At 53.3% G+C, this 17,926-nt stretch overlaps 8 protein-coding genes across 8 annotated transcripts; 3 read left to right on the forward strand and 5 right to left on the reverse strand.

Annotated features, from left to right (window-relative positions):
* Positions 1 to 765: 765 nt before the first annotated feature.
* Positions 766 to 1,820, forward strand: N7510_006511 (SMP-30/gluconolactonase/LRE family protein; the record flags this gene model as incomplete). The annotated part of the gene is made up of 2 exons (XM_056978437.1): positions 766 to 1,454; positions 1,514 to 1,820. 2 exons carry the CDS (start codon positions 766 to 768, stop codon positions 1,818 to 1,820), a joined length of 996 nt encoding a protein of 331 aa, XP_056834469.1.
* Positions 1,821 to 2,035: 215 nt separating this feature from the next.
* On the reverse strand, positions 2,036 to 4,318 carry N7510_006512 (putative ABC transporter; the record flags this gene model as incomplete). Its single annotated transcript, XM_056978438.1, has 8 exons — positions 2,036 to 2,278; positions 2,333 to 2,610; positions 2,669 to 2,822; positions 2,873 to 2,952; positions 3,006 to 3,462; positions 3,519 to 3,777; positions 3,827 to 4,082; positions 4,132 to 4,318. The coding sequence occupies 8 exons, from the start codon at positions 4,316 to 4,318 to the stop codon at positions 2,036 to 2,038; spliced, it is 1,914 nt and encodes a 637-aa protein (XP_056834470.1).
* Positions 4,319 to 4,922: 604 nt separating this feature from the next.
* N7510_006513 (arginine--tRNA ligase) lies at positions 4,923 to 7,313 on the reverse strand (the record flags this gene model as incomplete). Its single annotated transcript, XM_056978439.1, has 6 exons — positions 4,923 to 4,929; positions 4,985 to 5,398; positions 5,452 to 6,545; positions 6,599 to 6,748; positions 6,814 to 7,115; positions 7,235 to 7,313. 6 exons carry the CDS (start codon positions 7,311 to 7,313, stop codon positions 4,923 to 4,925), a joined length of 2,046 nt encoding a protein of 681 aa, XP_056834471.1.
* A 151-nt stretch (positions 7,314 to 7,464) lies between these two features.
* N7510_006514 (cytochrome b5 reductase family protein) lies at positions 7,465 to 8,393 on the reverse strand (the record flags this gene model as incomplete). The annotated part of the gene is made up of 2 exons (XM_056978440.1): positions 7,465 to 8,240; positions 8,303 to 8,393. 2 exons carry the CDS (start codon positions 8,391 to 8,393, stop codon positions 7,465 to 7,467), a joined length of 867 nt encoding a protein of 288 aa, XP_056834472.1.
* A 318-nt stretch (positions 8,394 to 8,711) lies between these two features.
* On the forward strand, positions 8,712 to 9,487 carry N7510_006515 (GIG1 family protein; the record flags this gene model as incomplete). The annotated part of the gene is made up of 2 exons (XM_056978441.1): positions 8,712 to 8,823; positions 8,895 to 9,487. The coding sequence occupies 2 exons, from the start codon at positions 8,712 to 8,714 to the stop codon at positions 9,485 to 9,487; spliced, it is 705 nt and encodes a 234-aa protein (XP_056834473.1).
* A 230-nt stretch (positions 9,488 to 9,717) lies between these two features.
* N7510_006516 (chromosome segregation protein SMC) lies at positions 9,718 to 13,479 on the reverse strand (the record flags this gene model as incomplete). The annotated part of the gene is made up of 4 exons (XM_056978442.1): positions 9,718 to 10,010; positions 10,067 to 13,175; positions 13,225 to 13,384; positions 13,442 to 13,479. The coding sequence occupies 4 exons, from the start codon at positions 13,477 to 13,479 to the stop codon at positions 9,718 to 9,720; spliced, it is 3,600 nt and encodes a 1,199-aa protein (XP_056834474.1).
* Positions 13,480 to 13,781: 302 nt separating this feature from the next.
* On the forward strand, positions 13,782 to 15,487 carry N7510_006517 (serine/threonine-protein kinase RIO1; the record flags this gene model as incomplete). The annotated part of the gene is made up of 2 exons (XM_056978443.1): positions 13,782 to 15,020; positions 15,077 to 15,487. The coding sequence occupies 2 exons, from the start codon at positions 13,782 to 13,784 to the stop codon at positions 15,485 to 15,487; spliced, it is 1,650 nt and encodes a 549-aa protein (XP_056834475.1).
* Positions 15,488 to 16,060: 573 nt separating this feature from the next.
* N7510_006518 (autophagy-related protein 17) lies at positions 16,061 to 17,707 on the reverse strand (the record flags this gene model as incomplete). Its single annotated transcript, XM_056978444.1, has 1 exon — positions 16,061 to 17,707. One exon carries the CDS (start codon positions 17,705 to 17,707, stop codon positions 16,061 to 16,063), a length of 1,647 nt encoding a protein of 548 aa, XP_056834476.1.
* Positions 17,708 to 17,926: the final 219 nt, after the last annotated feature.

Raw genomic sequence — 17,926 nt, forward strand, 5'->3', positions numbered from 1 at the left:
GTCGCTTAACATAGGGCCTGAGATGCCTAGTATCTGTTCATTCAGTCTCCTTGCACCGTGGCATGAAAACAATCCTCTAAAAATCTCCAACCACCTCCTACTCTCTTGGAGTTGGACGCTAATCCGAGACAGTGCTTCATGGCCCTGCTGCTAGCGGTTCCTGCACTTGAAAACCAAAATCCAGAGCATAATCACAGTACATTCCCTTGTGCTGCCCTTGAGCCTCACAGTCCCACCGATACCGAACCCGCGAAGCCAGAATTATATCTCACTGGACGATCATTGAGAAAAATGACGTTAGGTGAGAGATGGAATACAACGTCTTCCCCTAGAATCCCACCACGACTACAACGCCAGAGCCTCGAAGGCATCAAGGTCGCCAAGTCGTGGGGCTGCACAGCGCTGGTATTTGTTCGCTAGCTTTGCACTTCGAGGTTGGCACGATTGTGAAGCTCAAGATGCACTATCTCGAATAGGCATCTAGTTCGGCGGGAGTATGGTCTGGCAACTGTGAAAAGCTCTTCGTCTGTCGCTTCAATATCGATAGAGTATGATTTGGCCGCCCCGTTAGAAGAGGCAACATTTACTAAAATCAAATGGTATCTAGATAATCCCAGAAGTAAATTCCTCCATGACTAAGCTGATTGTCACTATCGTGAAGAACTCGGGTCTTGATAACGGCGGGTCTCGGTGTTCCTCCGAGAAGGCGTTTGTCTTACCCATTAAAATCCCCTCATGCCTCCAACTTCGCTCAACTAAAGCACAATGGCGCTGTCAGAGAGCAACCCCTTCCAGGTCCATGATGAGCGTTTCCGCGCGATTCTGGGCTCAGCTCCAACCCTCCAGTTACTCGCAGAAAACAAAGACTACCCTTTCGCCCACGAAGCTGGGATATACATCCCCGCGACAAAACACCTGTTCATCACCAGTAACCGATGCATTGATGCGCAGAACCAGCAGACGGTTCAAATCACCCGTGTCAATCTAAATGACGACCCAGTCACCTGCGAGGAGATCCAGTCTACAATCCTCATGGGCAATGGCGGTGTCAATTACGGCGAAGACAAAGTCCTCATTTGCGGCCAGGGCTCGATGACACAACCCAGTGGATTGTATGCCATGTCCACGACTGCCCCGTATAATGCGACACTTCTTGTGTCTGAGTTCTACGGCCGGCCATTTAATTCGGTAAATGATGTCGTGGTCCATTCCGACGGGTCCATCTGGTTCACCGATCCGATTTACGGCTTTATGCAGGGATTCCGGCCTAAGCCGTGCCTACCATGCCAGGCGTACCGGTGGAATCCTGCGGATGGGAGCATCCGAGCCATGGCTGATGGGTTTGGGCGACCGAACGGAATCTGCTTCTCTCCGGATGAAAAGACTGTATATATCACCGATACTGACCGCGTGCGCGGTGATGGGACGACGGACGATTACCGTGCTTCATCAATGTACGCCCCCTGACAATTTTTTTTTTGGAAATAGAATCCGACTAATATACAATATCCAGCTACGCCTTTGACCTCTCCACTCATCATGGCGAGCCCTTCCTCACGAACCGTCGTCTCTTCGCCATGACGGACGCAAGTGTCCCAGATGGCATCAAGTGCGATCTTGATGGAAACGTGTACAGTGGCTGTGGGGATGGTATCCATGTTTGGTCGCCCGGAGGTGTCCTGCTGGGGCGCATCCGAATTGACGGCGGCGCTGCGAACTTCTGCTTTGGACGAGAGGGGGAGATATTTGCGCTGAATGAGCACAGGCTGTGGCGGATACAGCTGGCAAGAAATATCAGGGGTGCTTTGCTCGGAATATAGTCAAATAGAGTCAGACAGAGAATGTATAGTTATCTACCCAGAATCGATGCGCAAGATCAAGATTAAGAATGTAGAAACGTGGTGGGCCCAAATTAAAGAGTAGAACTACAGAACAGGATTATTCGGGGCTCAATTCTATCCAGCATCTCAATGAAAGAAATATGAGTAGAGAATGTTGAATTGGACATGACACGGTGTGCGGCCGTGATTTGCCTTCACGTTCTGCGCAAGGAGAGGGCAATCCATCCAAAGAGGCGATACACAGCAATAATGCCGATTAAAATGCCAGCCCACTTGCCTGTCTTCCCAGTCGCATACTCATAAGTCTCTAACACCACAGTCCCACGAATCTTGCATTCTGATGCCAGATCAGTGGTATACATACACTGACATTGAGGACCACACGAGTATATTCTGTGCGAGAACTCATTAACCATCATACCTTGGAAAACGTATGCCTATAAAGATGAGTTTAGCACAAAAATAGAAAAGCCTGAGAGGAGTCGACATACCTGATAATCAATGTGATGGAAGACATATCTCCAGAACGGGTTAAGGATAGTCGGCGTCACAAGGAATCCACCCACGCTCATCCACAGCCCGTTGGTGAAGGCGACAAGGGCAAGTGCAATTACGAAATTGGGGAACACCGCTGTCACAAAGACCACAAGTGACTCTGCAGCCACGAGATCCAGGAATATCCACATAACCCAGGTGAAAAATGCTTCGAAAGTGGGCTGGAAGTTGGAAAGCCAGTATGAGACGATGGAAAATAGAAGAGAGATGAGGACTGTTATATCACAAGTTAGGCTCAAGGACATGGTCTTGAGAGAATATCAAGCACATACACAAGAACGGCAGGCCGATAATGAAATTGGACACCACGAATGGAGTTGCACTGTACAAACCGTTGACTCTCTCTTTGACAAAAGTTGCGCGGTCCTCCAGATAGGCCGGCACATAGGCGACAGCCATGAAGGACATAAATGCCGACCCGAAGAACTGTACGATAGTCAGTTTTGTGGAAGTATACATGTACTGAAAAGGCTCACAATCGCGTTGATAAAAGGCTGGATATACTCCTGTGACGGATTCAGACGTAGCCATACCGTGCCCATCATAATTGCCAGTCCTAGAAAATTAGTCCTAAGTCTCTAGGTCTCACAAAGTGGCTTCGTCACATACCGAGGTACATGACAATTCGAATCCCATAGGCGACGACATCACGGTAGCTCTTGATGAAAGAGCGATGCAGAAGAGTAGTGACGATTTTGATTCCACCTGGTCGAACCAGGTCCTCAGTGGACAGTTTTCCGTGCTCTTTTTCAGTCGCTCGGACATGCGCTGACATTTGTCTTGCCAGTTGATATACCTCAGCGGATTCTGCCCAAGCAGACTGGATCCCTTGAACACGATCCTGGGCCGCTTCCTTTGAGCTAGAGAAATCCGCACTGACAATATCTAAGAGAAACTCGGCTGGGTTTGTTTGTGAGGGAATCGGAAATCCAATGTCACGGAAATAGCCCTCCACGTTCGATATGGGCCCAAAGAAGCATGTTCGTCCACCCGAGAGTAGGAGCAACTGGTCAAACAGTTGAAAGGTGGTTGTTGACGGTTGGTGGATACTCGCAATGATAATAAGCTGTAGAATCTATGGGTCAGTTGCTGCATTTATGTTTAAATAACTGCGATACTCACGTTGTTGGCGCGAGCGAGTTCCTTCACATATGTTATTACTTCCACGCTGGCCGTCGAGTCCAATCCGCTAGTTGGTTCATCCAAGAACAATATCTTAGGGCAGGTAATCAGCTGGCTAGCAACACTGACCCGTCTCTTCTGGCCACCACTGATTCCCTTCCGAATAGGTGTTCCCACGAGAGTTGTGGCCTGACTCCGAATTCCCAAGGCTTCAATAAGAGTGTTGATGCGGTCCATGCGCTGTCGTTTTGAGACGGTGCTGATAATATCGCCCAGAAATTAGTATTTGTCGGGAAATATAATATTACAGCCTGGAAGAACCATGCCTGGGCAACGAGAGATCCGCCGCGAACTTTAACGTCTCTTGCACGGTCAACGACCCAATCAAGGCGTCCTCCTGCTCGACATACGAGGTGATCCGCTCAAAAACACGCGATTCAAGTTTGATGCCATTGACATAACTATCCCCGAGGACTTTTGCCCCCGATGCGGACCGTCGAGCCAATACATTCAGTAGCGTGGTTTTGCCGCAGCCCGAGGGCCCCATCAAGGCCACGAGCTCTCCTTAGCAGTGTTAATAGCGAACAAATGACATGAAACATAAGGAGCATACCCTGCTGCACATATCCGCTGATACCGTTGATCAGATCCAGCGATTTCTTGGTCTGACGATCTTTCACTGTCACAGTCAGGGCTTGCCAGGAGAAATCTTGCACGGTATGATTCCTCAAAAAGTGACCACTGTCATTACGCTCCAGGTCAGAAATACTGAAATCTTCCAAAGGGATCTCGTTGGCCATGGTGGTGTGGCTGCAGGGATATACTTGTAGAGGAGTCTGGAGAAAGCATACCAGATGGGTATATATATATATTTCGATTCCGTCCGATGAACCTGCATATCAGGCCCCCGCGGGGATCAGAGATTCATGTAAGCAAGGTGACCGTTCTATCTAGAGTCCCCAGGGTTCGATACGTGGTCCCCGAAGCAGGGGCGGTCATTCGTTTAGGGCTGATCTGGCTTAGGTAAGATATATGGTACCCCGGTCTTGGAAGGCGTCGGCGTCTATTGATTTTTCAATCGGAAACATCCATACACTAGTCTATCTGGGGTATGCTTACTCAATTTCAGGGTCCAGATGCCAATCCGATAATCTCGAACGAGAATATCAGTCTAACCGAGTGGAGCGCCCGAAACTTCGGGGTCGACTGGAGCCCGACTAGAAAGAAGCGGGATTTGCTTTGGGTGATAAATTGATGCAATTTTATCTACTGCGAAAATACAGCATAATCATAATGTTTCATTCATCCCTCACAGGTCCCGGATGCATAACAAAAGAGATAAGAAATATTGTATCGTGGAAAACGAACCCACCCGAACTGCAACACCGAATCACAATCCTCGATTTACATGCTAAGGAGAAGAGTGTCAGTACAAACGTCTCGGAGAAGGGGAAAAGGAGGCATACCGCTCCACGGGGCTGAGACCAAGCACCCGCATGCCGTTGTGCAGGACCTGGCGAGCCGAAGCGTACAGGGCCATGCGGGCCTTCTTCAGCTCGGGCTCGCTGCCGATCACCTTGAGCACATCGTAACTCGAGCTCAGCATGCGCGTCATGCGGAACAGGTAGCTGAGGACAGTGATGGGCTCTAGAGTCTTAGCCGTCTGCAAGAGCACATCCGGCCATTGGGCAAGCAGACGGGTCAGATCGACAGCGTGCTTCTCGGTGAGGAGATCGAAGTTGGCCGTGTGGAGTTCGTCCATGTTCAGCTCCGCCTTGCGGGCCATTGAGCACAGACGGGCGTGGGCGTACTGCAGGTAAGGGCCCGTGTCGCCCTCAAATGAGGTCATGGCCTCCAGGTTGAACTCGTAGCCATTAATACTAAAAAACCCAATTAGCACCCGATAATCACGCCGAAGATTCAAAATTCATACCGCTTGCCGGTCATATCCTGCACCATGACGGCCGTGATACCCAGGATATCGGCAGTTTTCGCCGGGTCCGCAACCTGCTCGTACTTGACAGTGTTCTTCTTCATGACTTCGTGCATCTTGTCACCGACATCCTGCAGGATATCATCCAGGAACTTGACGGTACCCTTGCGAGTGCTCATCCCACGGACCATACCGAAGTTAATGTGCTGACAGCGGCTGGCCAGATCCTTGTGGCCCATCAATTCGGTAATCTTGAAGAGCTGCGCCAAATGAAGATCCTGTTGCATCGCAACGCAATAGATCATCTTGTCGAAGTGATATGCCTCGTCACGCTCCGTGATGGCACCAATATCACGAGTCAAGTAGAGAGGGGTGCCGTCCTTGCGAACAATGATGGCCTTTTCCAGCTTCTTGGCTCCGTGTTTGCTGAAATCGACAATGACGGCACCATCGGACTCTTCGGACACACCAGCCTTCTTCATCTGCTCGTAGGCAGTTGCCATGCTTTCGGCTTTGATCTGCGACTCGCCGGAGTAGACGTCGAAGTCAATGTTGAGGCGGGCATATGTCTGCTTGTATTTCTCGATACTGAGGTCACGGAATCGGCGCCAGAGACCAAGCGCTTCCGGATCTCCATCCTCCATGCTCTTGAAGTAGCGGCGGGCCTTCTCGTCCTCGCTGGCATCCACCAGGGGAGCCAGCTCGACCTCCAGGGCGGCGACATCCTCGCCCTTGTCCTTCTTGGCCTTGATCTGCTCCTTCAATTCTTTGATCGGGCCGGCCTGCTCCGCAACGATGGCGTTGACCTTGACGTAAACTTCGAACAGGTGGTTGATCGGGTCCTTGGCCAGAGCCTCCTCGCTGCCGAAGTACTTGTAGCCGTTGGCCAGCAGGCCGTACTGTTTGCCCCAGTCACCCAGGTAGTTCATCTTGACCACGTCCCACCCCATGACCGTGTAAAGGTTGGAGAGGAAACCACCAATGATAGTGCTGCGCAGATGACCGGCATGGAAGGGCTTGGCAATGTTGGGCGATGAGAACTCGACAATGATCTTCTTCTTGCCCTTGGAGGGGTCTGAGGGGTCCTTCAGACCCTGGTTGCCGTTGGTTCCATACACCGCTTTCTCCGTCAAGATCCGGGGAGGACGGTGTGGGCCAGAGGCTGAGGCTTGAAGAAGAATTGCAAGTGGGTGCCAGTTGCTGTGGGAGGGTGGATGAGGTCGGACTCGGGGAACTTGGCGGCGAATTCCGTGCACAGTTCCTTGGGGTTCTTCCCCTTGAGTTGCAGAGACGGGACCTAAAAACACGCCGTGTCAGTCTCGCACTCTGCGCAGGCATCAATTTGTGCTTGTTGTCACGTACCGCCAGCGACAGATCACCCTTCTCCAGAGTGGCCGTCCACGCGATGCGAGGGAAGATCTTCTCGGCCTCGACGCCGGAGATCTTGGCCAATTCCTCCGACAGATGCTCGCGGTAGATATCGATGGGGTTCAACGACGGGAAGCAGTCCTGAAACTTGGACTTCTTGTCGGTGGACTGGAGGGAGAGGGCCTCAATGGAGGCGGACAGGTTCGCCATGGTTGCGAACGAGGTGCGGATATGCGCCGAAGGGGTGAAGCCAAAGGCAGCAGCAGGGCGAGACGGAGGGACGGGGGAAGGGGAAGCTGAAGACAGTCGCAAAGAGTCAAATACTCGCCGGGCCCCGCTTCGCAGACTCATAAAGTAGGGAAGCAGCGACGGAGTCACTTTTTTTTCGGGCAAGAGTCATCATTGGCTGACTCACTGCGACCGTCACGTGGTCTCCACCCGGAGTATACGAAATGCTGCCGACGGGGAGTCGAGGAGAACATGCGCCACACCATGATGGAATTCTTTAACTATATTTTGGATTGATATCCACGAGTCTATAGACACCTCGACCCACGCTCGGACACCCCAATATACACCCGATCAACGCCCGCACAGGACCGGTAGAGGAGGCGTGATCACCCTCACCGCCAGACACAGAATCCCTTAGAAGCAGAACACCTGGTCCTCCAGCTTGCTGACTGGACGCGCCTTGGTGTAGCCCAGGGACTCGGTAGCCTTCTTCATGGCGCTCACCATGGGCGGAGGTCCGCAGAGAAGGATCTTGACGTCGGCTGCCGGGGCGGGGAGACGCTCCTTGATCATATCCGGAGTGACGAAGCCCACGCCGCCAGTCCAGCCCTCGGGCGGGTTGTTGAGCACGTAGTAAACGCGGAATCCCTCGTCCTCCTGGACCAGCTTCTCCAGCTCCTCCTGGAGCAGGATGTCGTCCGGGTTGACGTTGGCGAAGATCAGGTCGACCTGGGTGGTGTCGTTGCCGCCGTTGCGGGGACGGTTGCGGATGATGGCCTTGATGATCTGGAGCATCGGGGTGATCCCAGTGCCACCAGCGATCATGCCGATGTGTCGGCACATGTTCGGGGTGTAGACCATGGCACCCTTGGGGCCGCGCACCTTCATGGTCTGGCCCACCTGGAGTTGGGTCAGGTACTTGGAGATGTTGCCCTGAGCGTACGCCTTGACGAGCAGGTCAAAGTAGCCGGCCTCGTGGTCGGAGGAGATCGGGGTGTAGGACCGGACGACCTCCTTGGGCTGGCCGGCGATGGTGGCGGCCAGGGAGATGTGCTGGCCGATCGGCAGGCCCAGGATGTCGGTGGGACGGGGCAGCGCAAAGCGGTAGATGGCGACATTGTGGGAGACCTCGGTCTTCTCCTTGAGCACGAAGTCCTGGAACTCGGTGGGGATGAGGACCTTCCGGGGCTCTGCGGGGAGTCGTGGTCAGTGTCTTCACCATCCTAGGCATGGATTGGGTCAGTCCACATACTGCTGCTGCCGAAGATCAGATAGCCACAGAGGAGGGCAACGACTGCCACGGCGTAGGGAAGATATTGGAGGGCACTGAAGTGGTGAGCCATTGTCGAAGAATTTGCAGCCCGTGAGACACTTACCTCATGGTGGGCAACGTCCTAGAATAGGATCAATCAAGACACAAGGGGGGGAAGGGGGCGGAGTGAAGAGTGGCAGTGGCGGAAGAGAGAAGAAGAAAAAGAAGCGGACGGGCCGATGGGCGGAATTGGGGAATTATTTTGGGGTCCATGTGGGGGAATTCTGTTCCCGTTCTAGTTGCGCGTTCCTGATGAGCGCAAACACCACTCAACAAACACTCACACAACCCGTCACGACTATAGTTACGAATTCCAGTGTTCCCTTTGCTGATTGCTCGACTCGCCATAATGACCCAGCCACCACCGGCCTTTCATCTCACCGAGCTTGACCACAAGCTGCTGGCCATGAGCGACGCGGACTTTGTGCCGCACGACTGGGACGAGCTAAAGGACATCATCGGTAGGTGAATCCATCAGTCATCCTCCAAGTCCCCAGCAAGTCCCGAACTCATCCGTGCCCACCTCCCCCAGCACGAGACGACCTCGGCGCACTGAAGAGGCGGCCCTCCGATCTGCGCCGATACCTGGCCTGGTCGCGGGACACCAAGGCGCGCTACGGCACCGTGATGGAATACATCTGCCAGCGCCGGCTACACTGGCAGTCCGCGCCGACCTCACCCGCGGGCTCAGAATCGGACGGGTCTAGCAGTGCCGCCACGCCCACTGCAGCTCCAGCGGGGACAGTCTTCGCCTTCAAGAACCCGGTCCCTTTTGCCGATCCGGAGGATTACAGGATCCTTCGCAACGACTGGCCCTACGGTCTCAGTCCTGGCATTTCGCACTTGGTCGTCTGGCTGCGCACGCCTATTGCGGTCAAGTCGTCTGAGGGCCATTTGACGGATGAGTCGCGGGCACTGATCGTGGCCTTTGTGCAGAAGAAATTCGTGGCCCGCCTGGCCCAGGACCCCGAGCGGTTCCCAGACCCGCAGTCCCATGTGATGTGGTTTAAGAATTGGGTTGGCCTCCAGAGCGTCAGGGCGTTGGAACATGTCCACATCCTGGTGCGCGATGTGCCAGAGGAGATCCTCTTGGAATGGTCCGGGGAGTCGGCCCCGGAGCCATAAAATAGATGTGCATGCTCCCAGAGGAGCTGATGTGATAACGACAGCGTTGCATTTTCACAGGGTTAACTAGAAAACTAGACCATGGATTTGGACTCCAGAATATATTCAATTGGTTGGGAAGAAAAGAGCAATCAATGGATATTGCAGTAAACGAAACAAGAATGCGCCAGCCAGCCAGTCCGTCCGGAGCAAAGTCAAATGTACATGCACACAGATCATAACCCACGCCATCACGACTTCTGTTCCTCCACGAACTTCAGCGCCTCCTCCCGCGAGACCACATCGATCGTACTGGCCTTCTGCCGGAAGCTGACGCCGTAACACTTCTCAGCCACATGCAGCATCTCCGGCCGGAAAGTGGTACAGATGAACTGCCCGTTGGTCGAGTCCGAGATGGACTTGAGCATCTGCGCCACAGCCGTCCGGTATTGGGCATCCAGGTTGGCGTCGATTTCATCAAAGAGATAGAAGGGAGCAGGGTCACACGCTTGAATGGCAAAGACAAGTGCCAGGGCGCAGAGACCTGGATAAGGCAAAGTTAGAGACGATACAGAAAACAAAGTAATAGTCGAGACTTACTCTTCTGCCCACCGCTAAGCTGTTGGATGCGCTGTTGGTCATCGTGCTTGCTATTGAAGCTTACACTAATACCGACACCAACGTAGTTCTCGACACTCTGTGAAGCCTCCTCGTCCTCTGAGTCCACTTCATCTTCGGGCCGCATTGTACGGTCCGTCTTGCGCTGAATGATCAGGCGGCCACGCCCAGCAGGGACGAGTTTCTCGAAGACGTTGGCAAATTCCCGGGAGACCTGCTTGAAGGTCCGTTCGATTGCTTCATCCTTGCGCTGATCCAGCACGGAGATGAGATCATCAATCGATTTTTGCGATGCGTCCAGCTCTTCACGACGGGAAGTCAGGGTCTCGCGCTGCTTGGTGAAACTGTTGTACTGCTCAAAAGCCTTCTTGTTAACGTGCGAGTATTTCTTCAACGCTTCGTTGGTCTTGTGGAGTTTCTTCACAACAGTATTCGAGTCGGTGTTCTGATATTTCGTAAACGCCTCATCTGGAAGAACACCAAGATCACGAATGTTGGCAGCACATTCCGCGCCCTGCTTGGCGAGCGCGGCCTTCTTCTGCATGCTCTTTTCCATGCGGCGTTGATGCTTTTCGATAGACCGCGCCAATTCCTCCATCTCTCGTCGGGTCTCGGAGTTGCGCTGCTGAAGCTCGGCGACGCGGGAGTTCCCTTCCTCGATCGACGTGTCCACTTGCTTCAACCGGCTGTTGAGTTTCTCTAGAGCTTTGCTAAGGCGCTTCTGCTCGCGCTGGGTTTCCTTGAGGTTGCCCTGGACTTGCTCTTCAGCCTCGTCAATATCCCGGTTAAGAAGTTGATCCAGGCGCGGGTTGAGGTTCTCCCGCAACTCGACCTCTAGCACCGACTTGCGGCCTTCGAGCTCGCTTCGCTTGCCGGACAGCTCTTGGTATTGGCGACGAAGATCCTGAACAGTGACACTCAATGACTCCAGCCGACCCTCCTCCTCGCTCGTAAGAGCTTTCTGGAAGGGCGAAGACAGTTCAGCCTCGAACGCGGTGACTTGGTCGTTCAAGGCTGCTAGGTTGGCCTCAACGTTTCGGAGAGCGCGACGTTTCGCATCAAGCGTATCGGTCTTGTTTTGTAGCAGGTCACGCTTGCTTCGCAACTCCTGTCGTAGTGGGCCGCTGCTATTCTGCACCTGTTGTTTCTGTTGCTCCAGCTTCTGCAGTTCACCAACCGCCCTGGTGATAACTTGGTCCAACTTCTCCAGCTCCTTGCGAATTTCGGTTCCGCGATTCCGCTTCGTTTCATACTCGTCCCTCCACTTGCCCAGGTTCTTGACTGCGTCCAGGCGCGACTGGCGAGAATCGTGGAAGCCACCAGTCAGAGCACCGCGCTTGTCAGAACGGTCGCCTTCCGGGGTGATTGCATTGACGCCGTGGCTGCGAGCATACTGTGATGCAACCTGCAGGTTGGGGCAGATGATGGTCTTTCCGAACACGTGCTGGAAAGCTCGCTCGTACGCAGGGTCAAACTGCATCTTCTCAATCATGGGGATTGTGTCGCTGGCTCGCGGCATGTTGAGAGGTCTGGATTGAAGACGGTTCAGGGGCATAAAGGTCACACGGCCAGCCTTTTCTTTTTGAAGGATTTCCAGAACCTTTGTCGCAGTCTCGTCGGTATCAACGACGTAGTGGAACAAACTCTGACCGGCGGTGACCTCGACGGCAGTCCGATACCGCTCGTTCACATCGAACAGCTCGGCCAAAGTGCCATAGACACCATCCAGGTTATGCTGACGCGTGATTCTTCGGACTGCTGCAATTCCGCGGCTAGTGTTGTGGTCCATCATCTGGGACAAGTTGCGCTCCGCACGGTCTACCTCTTGGGATGCGTTGGAAAGAACAGAGTCAAGCTTGGCCTCTTCTCTCCAGAGCTCCTTTCTCTGATCCATGAGTCTGTCTCGCTCGTCTTTGGCGCTCTGGACTTGCTGGTCTACCGAGTGCATGGTGTCGCCACGGCCATCAATTTGCTTTCGCAGACGCTCTGTTTCCGGTTCCAAGGAGGCAATCTCGCTCTCTAGCTCTTTGATGTCTTCCTGAGTTTGCGTAACGACTCCTTGGACGGACTTGATAGACATGTGACTCTCGCGAACCTCCATCTGCAACCATTTATCGCGCTCAGACTTGTTCTTAAATCGCGAGTTCCGGCCCTGCTTCGCATACAAGCGCTGTCGTGATGTCTCTGCCTCAGTGAGCTGCCCCTTGGTGGCGTCTTCCTGGTCCTTCAAGGCATTGAAACGAGGGAGAAGTTCCTGAAGTTCGCCTTCACGCTCGCGAATCGCGGATTGTACTGATTTCAGATCGGTATCATGGCGAGACTTCAATGCCTGAGTAGCGGACTGGTTGTCCACGAGCGACTTGGCCTGGAGTTCGATTTGGGCCAAGGCCTTGGAGGCCTCGCGGCGCTCATCTTCCAGTTGAGACTTGTCCACCTTTAGGAACTCGATTTGCTGTCGGCATTCTGCAATCTCAGCATCGATCTGGGCCATCGCCTTCTCGCCTTCAACAAATTGATCACGATTATTGTCTGCATCCTCGACGCCATTCTGTCGCTGTTCCTCGAGGTTATCAAGTACGCTGGCAATCTCCTGCTGCTCGCGCGAATAGATGGTATATTCCAAGCACCGACGCTCCTTGTCTTTCTCTTGGTAGTTTCGAAGTTCGTCCTTTTCCTCCTCGAGTTCGGCAAGACGCTCATTGATGTAATCCAGAAGTTCGTCGATCTTGGCACGCTTGCTGTTAGTCTCATTCATAATCTTCAAAGATTCCGCACGGCGAGCCTCGTAGACCTGTGTACCGGCGACCTCTTTGAGCAAAACCAGGCGTTCAGAGTCCTTCATGTTGGTCAAAGCAGTGACTCGACCCTGTGGCACGATGTAATAAGGATTCGATCGCGAGAACCCAGCGGACTCGAGGAGGTTCATTACATCGTTCTTGGTGGCGTTCTTGCGATCCAGTGTGTATTCGTCCTTCTTGATACCGATCGTTCGACGGAGCACAAGCTCAGGCTTGCCAGTGGGGAACCGATCGTCTGAGTTGTCAAAGATGATCTCGACATAGGCCGACATCACGGCGGAACCAGATCCTTCCTGCATGGGGTCAATAACCGGATCCGCGATCTTCCCGAGTGATACGTACGTGTAGAAGAGCTTGGCGCTCCTCTCTTCCGAGATGGGTGTAGGCATCGCTGAGAACGAAGCGAATAGCGGCAAAGAAGTTGCTTTTACCCGAACCATTGCGACCCACAATGACATTGTGTTTGGGGGAGAAGGGCTCAATGACCGTCTGGTCCTTGTAACTGCAGTCCGAGAGTCAGTGACATGGCGTCGAGAAGGAGTTGGGACTGTGAAATTACCTCTTGAAACCTTGGATGATAATCTGCTTGACATACATCTTGACGAGACGCGCGACGCGAAGATCCCCTAGAACAACTGCGGCATCACGCGACCGCGTGCAGTAAAGAGAAAATATATGAGCCCTGGCTGGTCGAGAAGAAATTTCCTTCCAAGGACACGAAAGACAGAAAGAAGGTGACAGGCGGGCTTGATGCTCTCGGGATTGCGCGACAGAAAGAACGCGAAGAAGCGAATCCGCGTGTTGATGGGCGCGGGGTTCTGCCGGGCGGTGAGAGACTCATTTTGATCCACAGAAAAAAAAGTCGACGATTCGATTCTCTCTTCCGTGACACTTCCATCATGGGGCCTGCCGAGACTCCTGTTCAAGCTGCTGGCCTCGCTGATGGCCTTCAGCCAAGCCATACTTATGTTCCCAACGAAGGCTACGTGAACCCAGACAGCAACGAGTCTGACCTGGCGGGGCAAAATCTCACCAGCCAACAAGAAGAAGAGGAAGACGATGAAGAGTACTACGATGATATCTTCGAGGAGGAAATGGATCAGGGCGATTTCCTATCCCAAAATCCAGCCGATCTGACCAAAGCCTACAACCGCCAACGGAAATTGAACGATCTGGCCGCCGACCCCAATGCTCCGAAATACACATATCCCAAGACCAATACGCAGAAACCGACGGTGAACACCTACGCCGCCGTGGACGACCAGGTCAAGTCATTGACTCGGCATGCCGCCAAAATCAAGCTCGACGACCAGCAGGCCGGATTGTCCACTCGAGGCGAGCGCGGAGGAGATAAATCGGATCGAGCGACGTCGGAGCAAGTGCTGGACCCGCGCACTCGGATGATTCTGTTGCAGATGATCAATCGAGGCCTTGTTTCTGAGATTCACGGATGTCTCTCGACCGGAAAAGAGGCCAACGTGTACCATGCCATCTCGTTCCCGGACAACGACGAGGACGCAGCCCCGCAACACCGAGCGATCAAGGTCTATAAGACGAGCATCCTGGTATTCAAGGACCGCGACAAGTATGTGACGGGCGAGTTCCGATTCCGCCAGGGATACAACAAGAGCAACAACCGAGCGATGGTGAAAGTGTGGGCGGAGAAGGAGATGCGCAATCTTCGACGGATTCACGCTGCCGGCATTCCTTGTCCCGAACCGATCTTCCTTCGATTACATGTTCTGGTCATGGGTTTTCTTGGCAGCTCCAAGGGACTAGGTGCTCCCCGTTTGAAGGACGTGGAGTTCAATATTCCCGAGCCCGAAACGCGCTGGCACAGCCTGTACGTGGAATTGCTGGGACTTATGCGCGTGATGTACCAGACTTGCCGATTGGTGCACGCTGATCTAAGCGAGTACAATATCCTCTATCACAAGGAACGCCTCTACATCATCGATGTCAGTCAAAGTGTCGAGCACGATCATCCCCGCAGCCTGGAGTTCCTGCGCATGGATATCAAGAACGTGAGCGATTTCTTCCGTCGCAAGGGCGTGCATACGCTGTCTGAACGGACGGTGTTCCAGTTCATCATCGCTGCTGAAGGCCCTGTAGATATGACGTCTTCGAACCAACAGATGGTCGATGCCATTGAGAAACTTTTGCGGCCCGCACAGATGCCGATGGGGAAGAGGAGTCTGAAGAAGTTGACACCGCCGTCTTCCGGCAGCAATACATTCCTCAGACTTTGGAGCAGGTCTATGATTTTGAGCGTGACGCAGAGAAGATCCGTGATGGCAGCGGCGCCGACCTGGTGTACGGTGATCTCCTAGCCCGGGGCAAGAAGGAAGAAGATGCCGAGTCTGATGCTAGCGGCGGTGTCTCTGTATCGGGCTCAGAGTCTGATGGCAGCGGAGACGAAGTTGACGGACAGCCTCGTGATCCGTTCGACAAGAAACCGCCGCGAGGGAAGCGTTTCGAGGACAAAGACGCCAAACGCGAACACAAACAAAAGGTCAAGGAGGAAAAGCGTGAGCAACGGTCGAAGAAGATGCCCAAGCATATGAAGAAGCGTCTCGTTTCGACATCCACGAAAAAGAAGAAATAGATCCGCATGTTTTTTCTTTGCATGTTCATGGACACGGGTGTTATGAATTGATGAAAATGCATATATGGATGGAGCATTTGGATATAACTACAGTGCGATACCTGCGTCATATTAGATAGGAATTGACTACAATTGATGAACAGTATCATGTTATTGGTATCTAGTGAATCACTAGCAAAGAAAGGTCCAACCGGCCTATCAGCGCTCTCTTTGAACGTCATGTTCCTTTGCTGCTATCGCCATCGATCGATGACAAGAAAACCACCTGCAGTGGTTACATCCCCACAAGTGGAGAGTATCCATCTGGCAGGGCAGAATCTGACAGTGTCCAAGGGCGATCATGAGCAAAGTATCAGACCAATTGAGCTTTCATCATCTGGGGCGCAGCTGAACCCCCAGAAAGGGAGAACGAGGAGAATAGTAGCGGCACATGAGATATCATAAACACTGTAAAAGGACAGCAAATAAATCGATTCAAATTGCTAGATGACTCGGGGATAAACGCCGCGCTAGATGAGAAAGAAGCCAAGGACTTGTGTAGAGATATTATAGAGAGTTGATTGACAGCGTGATTTATGCAACGCCTCTGGTTCGTGCCTTGAGTCGTACATAGGCCTGCTCGACGACTTGTTTTGACAGATCAGGGATCAATTCGCCTTCTCCCTCTTGGGCGGCCTTTTTGAGATCAGTTTCATAGTCGCCTGTATCCGGCTCTCCCGGTTCTTGTCCCTCTGCCTGAGTACTTTCGAGGTGGCCGCCTGAAAGGCGCAGAAATTGAACCTGCATGGGTGCTCGACCAACTCCGGGCCAGATGTCAGAGGGGAGGAAATCACCTTGGTCCACGCGGAATGCCTCGCGAGCGGTAACATCCTCTTCGTATAGCTGGTCAAGCTTGTGGCTGGTTTCGCGAAGGACCTTCTCTACCCGGTGGCGGATATGTCTTCGCCGCGCCACTTCGAGAATGAGACTGTCGTATGCATTCAGAAAACCATCGTACAGTGAATGCAGGTCGGAGAGCTCGGCAAGACCGTTGTTTATTCGGTCATGCTCTTCGTGCCAGACACGGGTGAAGTTGTGTGCCTGAGAAATATAGCGCGGGAGTCGAGTAGACGCAAGCGTGGACAGGTGGCGATACACCTCGGCAGTGGCCTTAGAGACCGACTGAAGCGCATCTCGCTGGGAGAGCATTTGCTCAAAGGTGGATTCCATCTCGCTAATCCGATCCTGGATCTCCACGACCACATCTTCCGCCTCGACTGCGTCCTTTATCAAGACGCTAACCATCTCTTGATATTCCGAGCCGGTCAACGGATCAAGAGGCGCATTCAAATTGGCATGGATCTCTTCTTCGATGTTGGGCATGGCACCCGCGCCGGCAGGGATATCACCGGTAATGGACTGGGCAGCAGCGCCGCCGCCCTCGGTGTGTTTCACAGCCGTGACACAAAGATCAAAGTGCCGTACCAGTGATTCAAGGAGACTGGCCATTTCCTGCGCATGCATCTCCAGGGCTTGTAGCATCCCGGGCATGGATGACAGAGTTAGGAGACCAGAGTCGGAAGCAGATGACGATGCAGATGCGGATGAGGACGCCGAGGCGCGAGAGGAAGCCAGTTTGGTGGCTGTCCGATAGTGGTGGAGCGCTTTCTTGATCGAGTCCAGCTCATCATCAAATTCGCGGTTGGAAGTATCCAGCTCCGTGCGGGCAGTGTTTGTTCGATCAATCGACTCCTTCATTGCTGTATGGAGCTCTTCCACGCCCCTCTCGTCCACGAAGTCGTGCAGACTCTTTGGGTCTTCGTCTTGGGGTCGGAAAGAAGAATCGACCATGGTCTCGCGGAGGAGGTCCAACGTCTTCTTTAGGCGCGTATCGGCAGTATCCAGACTTTTGAGGGAGGTCGTGAAGTCCTCCCGTCCACGATAAGAGATCTCCTCCACTTCTGACCGGACGCTGTAGAGCAGTCGTAACTGGTGGTTGAGACCTCGACGCAGAAAGCCTGTCCGCGCAGAAAGGACAACACTTTCCTCGAGAGCCGAACGAGATGACGTGACGATTTCGTTGGCGCGCCAGACATGGTTTATGCAGGAGAGCGACCGCTTTGCGGCAAGCAGGTGAGAAATGAGAGTGTCCAACTGAGGCCTCGATGGGGTGTCACGATGGCCATCATGGCCGAGTCCTGCATGGGCACTGGAGGCCGACGAAGACTGTGAAGACGCCATTTTGTGGAATGGGGAGCCGAACGGTTCAGGAATGGGGAGGCTGAAGTTGATAGGACCGTAATAATGCAAGTAGCCGATAACAAGAGCTCTAGAAGCAAAGCCTTAGCATCGCCCTGGTGGTTGATCAGGAAAATATCCGCCGATAACGAGCTTCTGCATGGCATAGAGCTTGTGCAACCTCCCACAAGGGCCACAAGAGAAGAAAAGAGCTGGCATTCA

Source organism: Penicillium lagena, assembly GCF_028827675.1.
Source record: "Penicillium lagena strain IBT 129212 chromosome Unknown utg000003l_segment0_segment0, whole genome shotgun sequence".
NCBI classification, from domain to species: domain Eukaryota; kingdom Fungi; phylum Ascomycota; class Eurotiomycetes; order Eurotiales; family Aspergillaceae; genus Penicillium; species Penicillium lagena.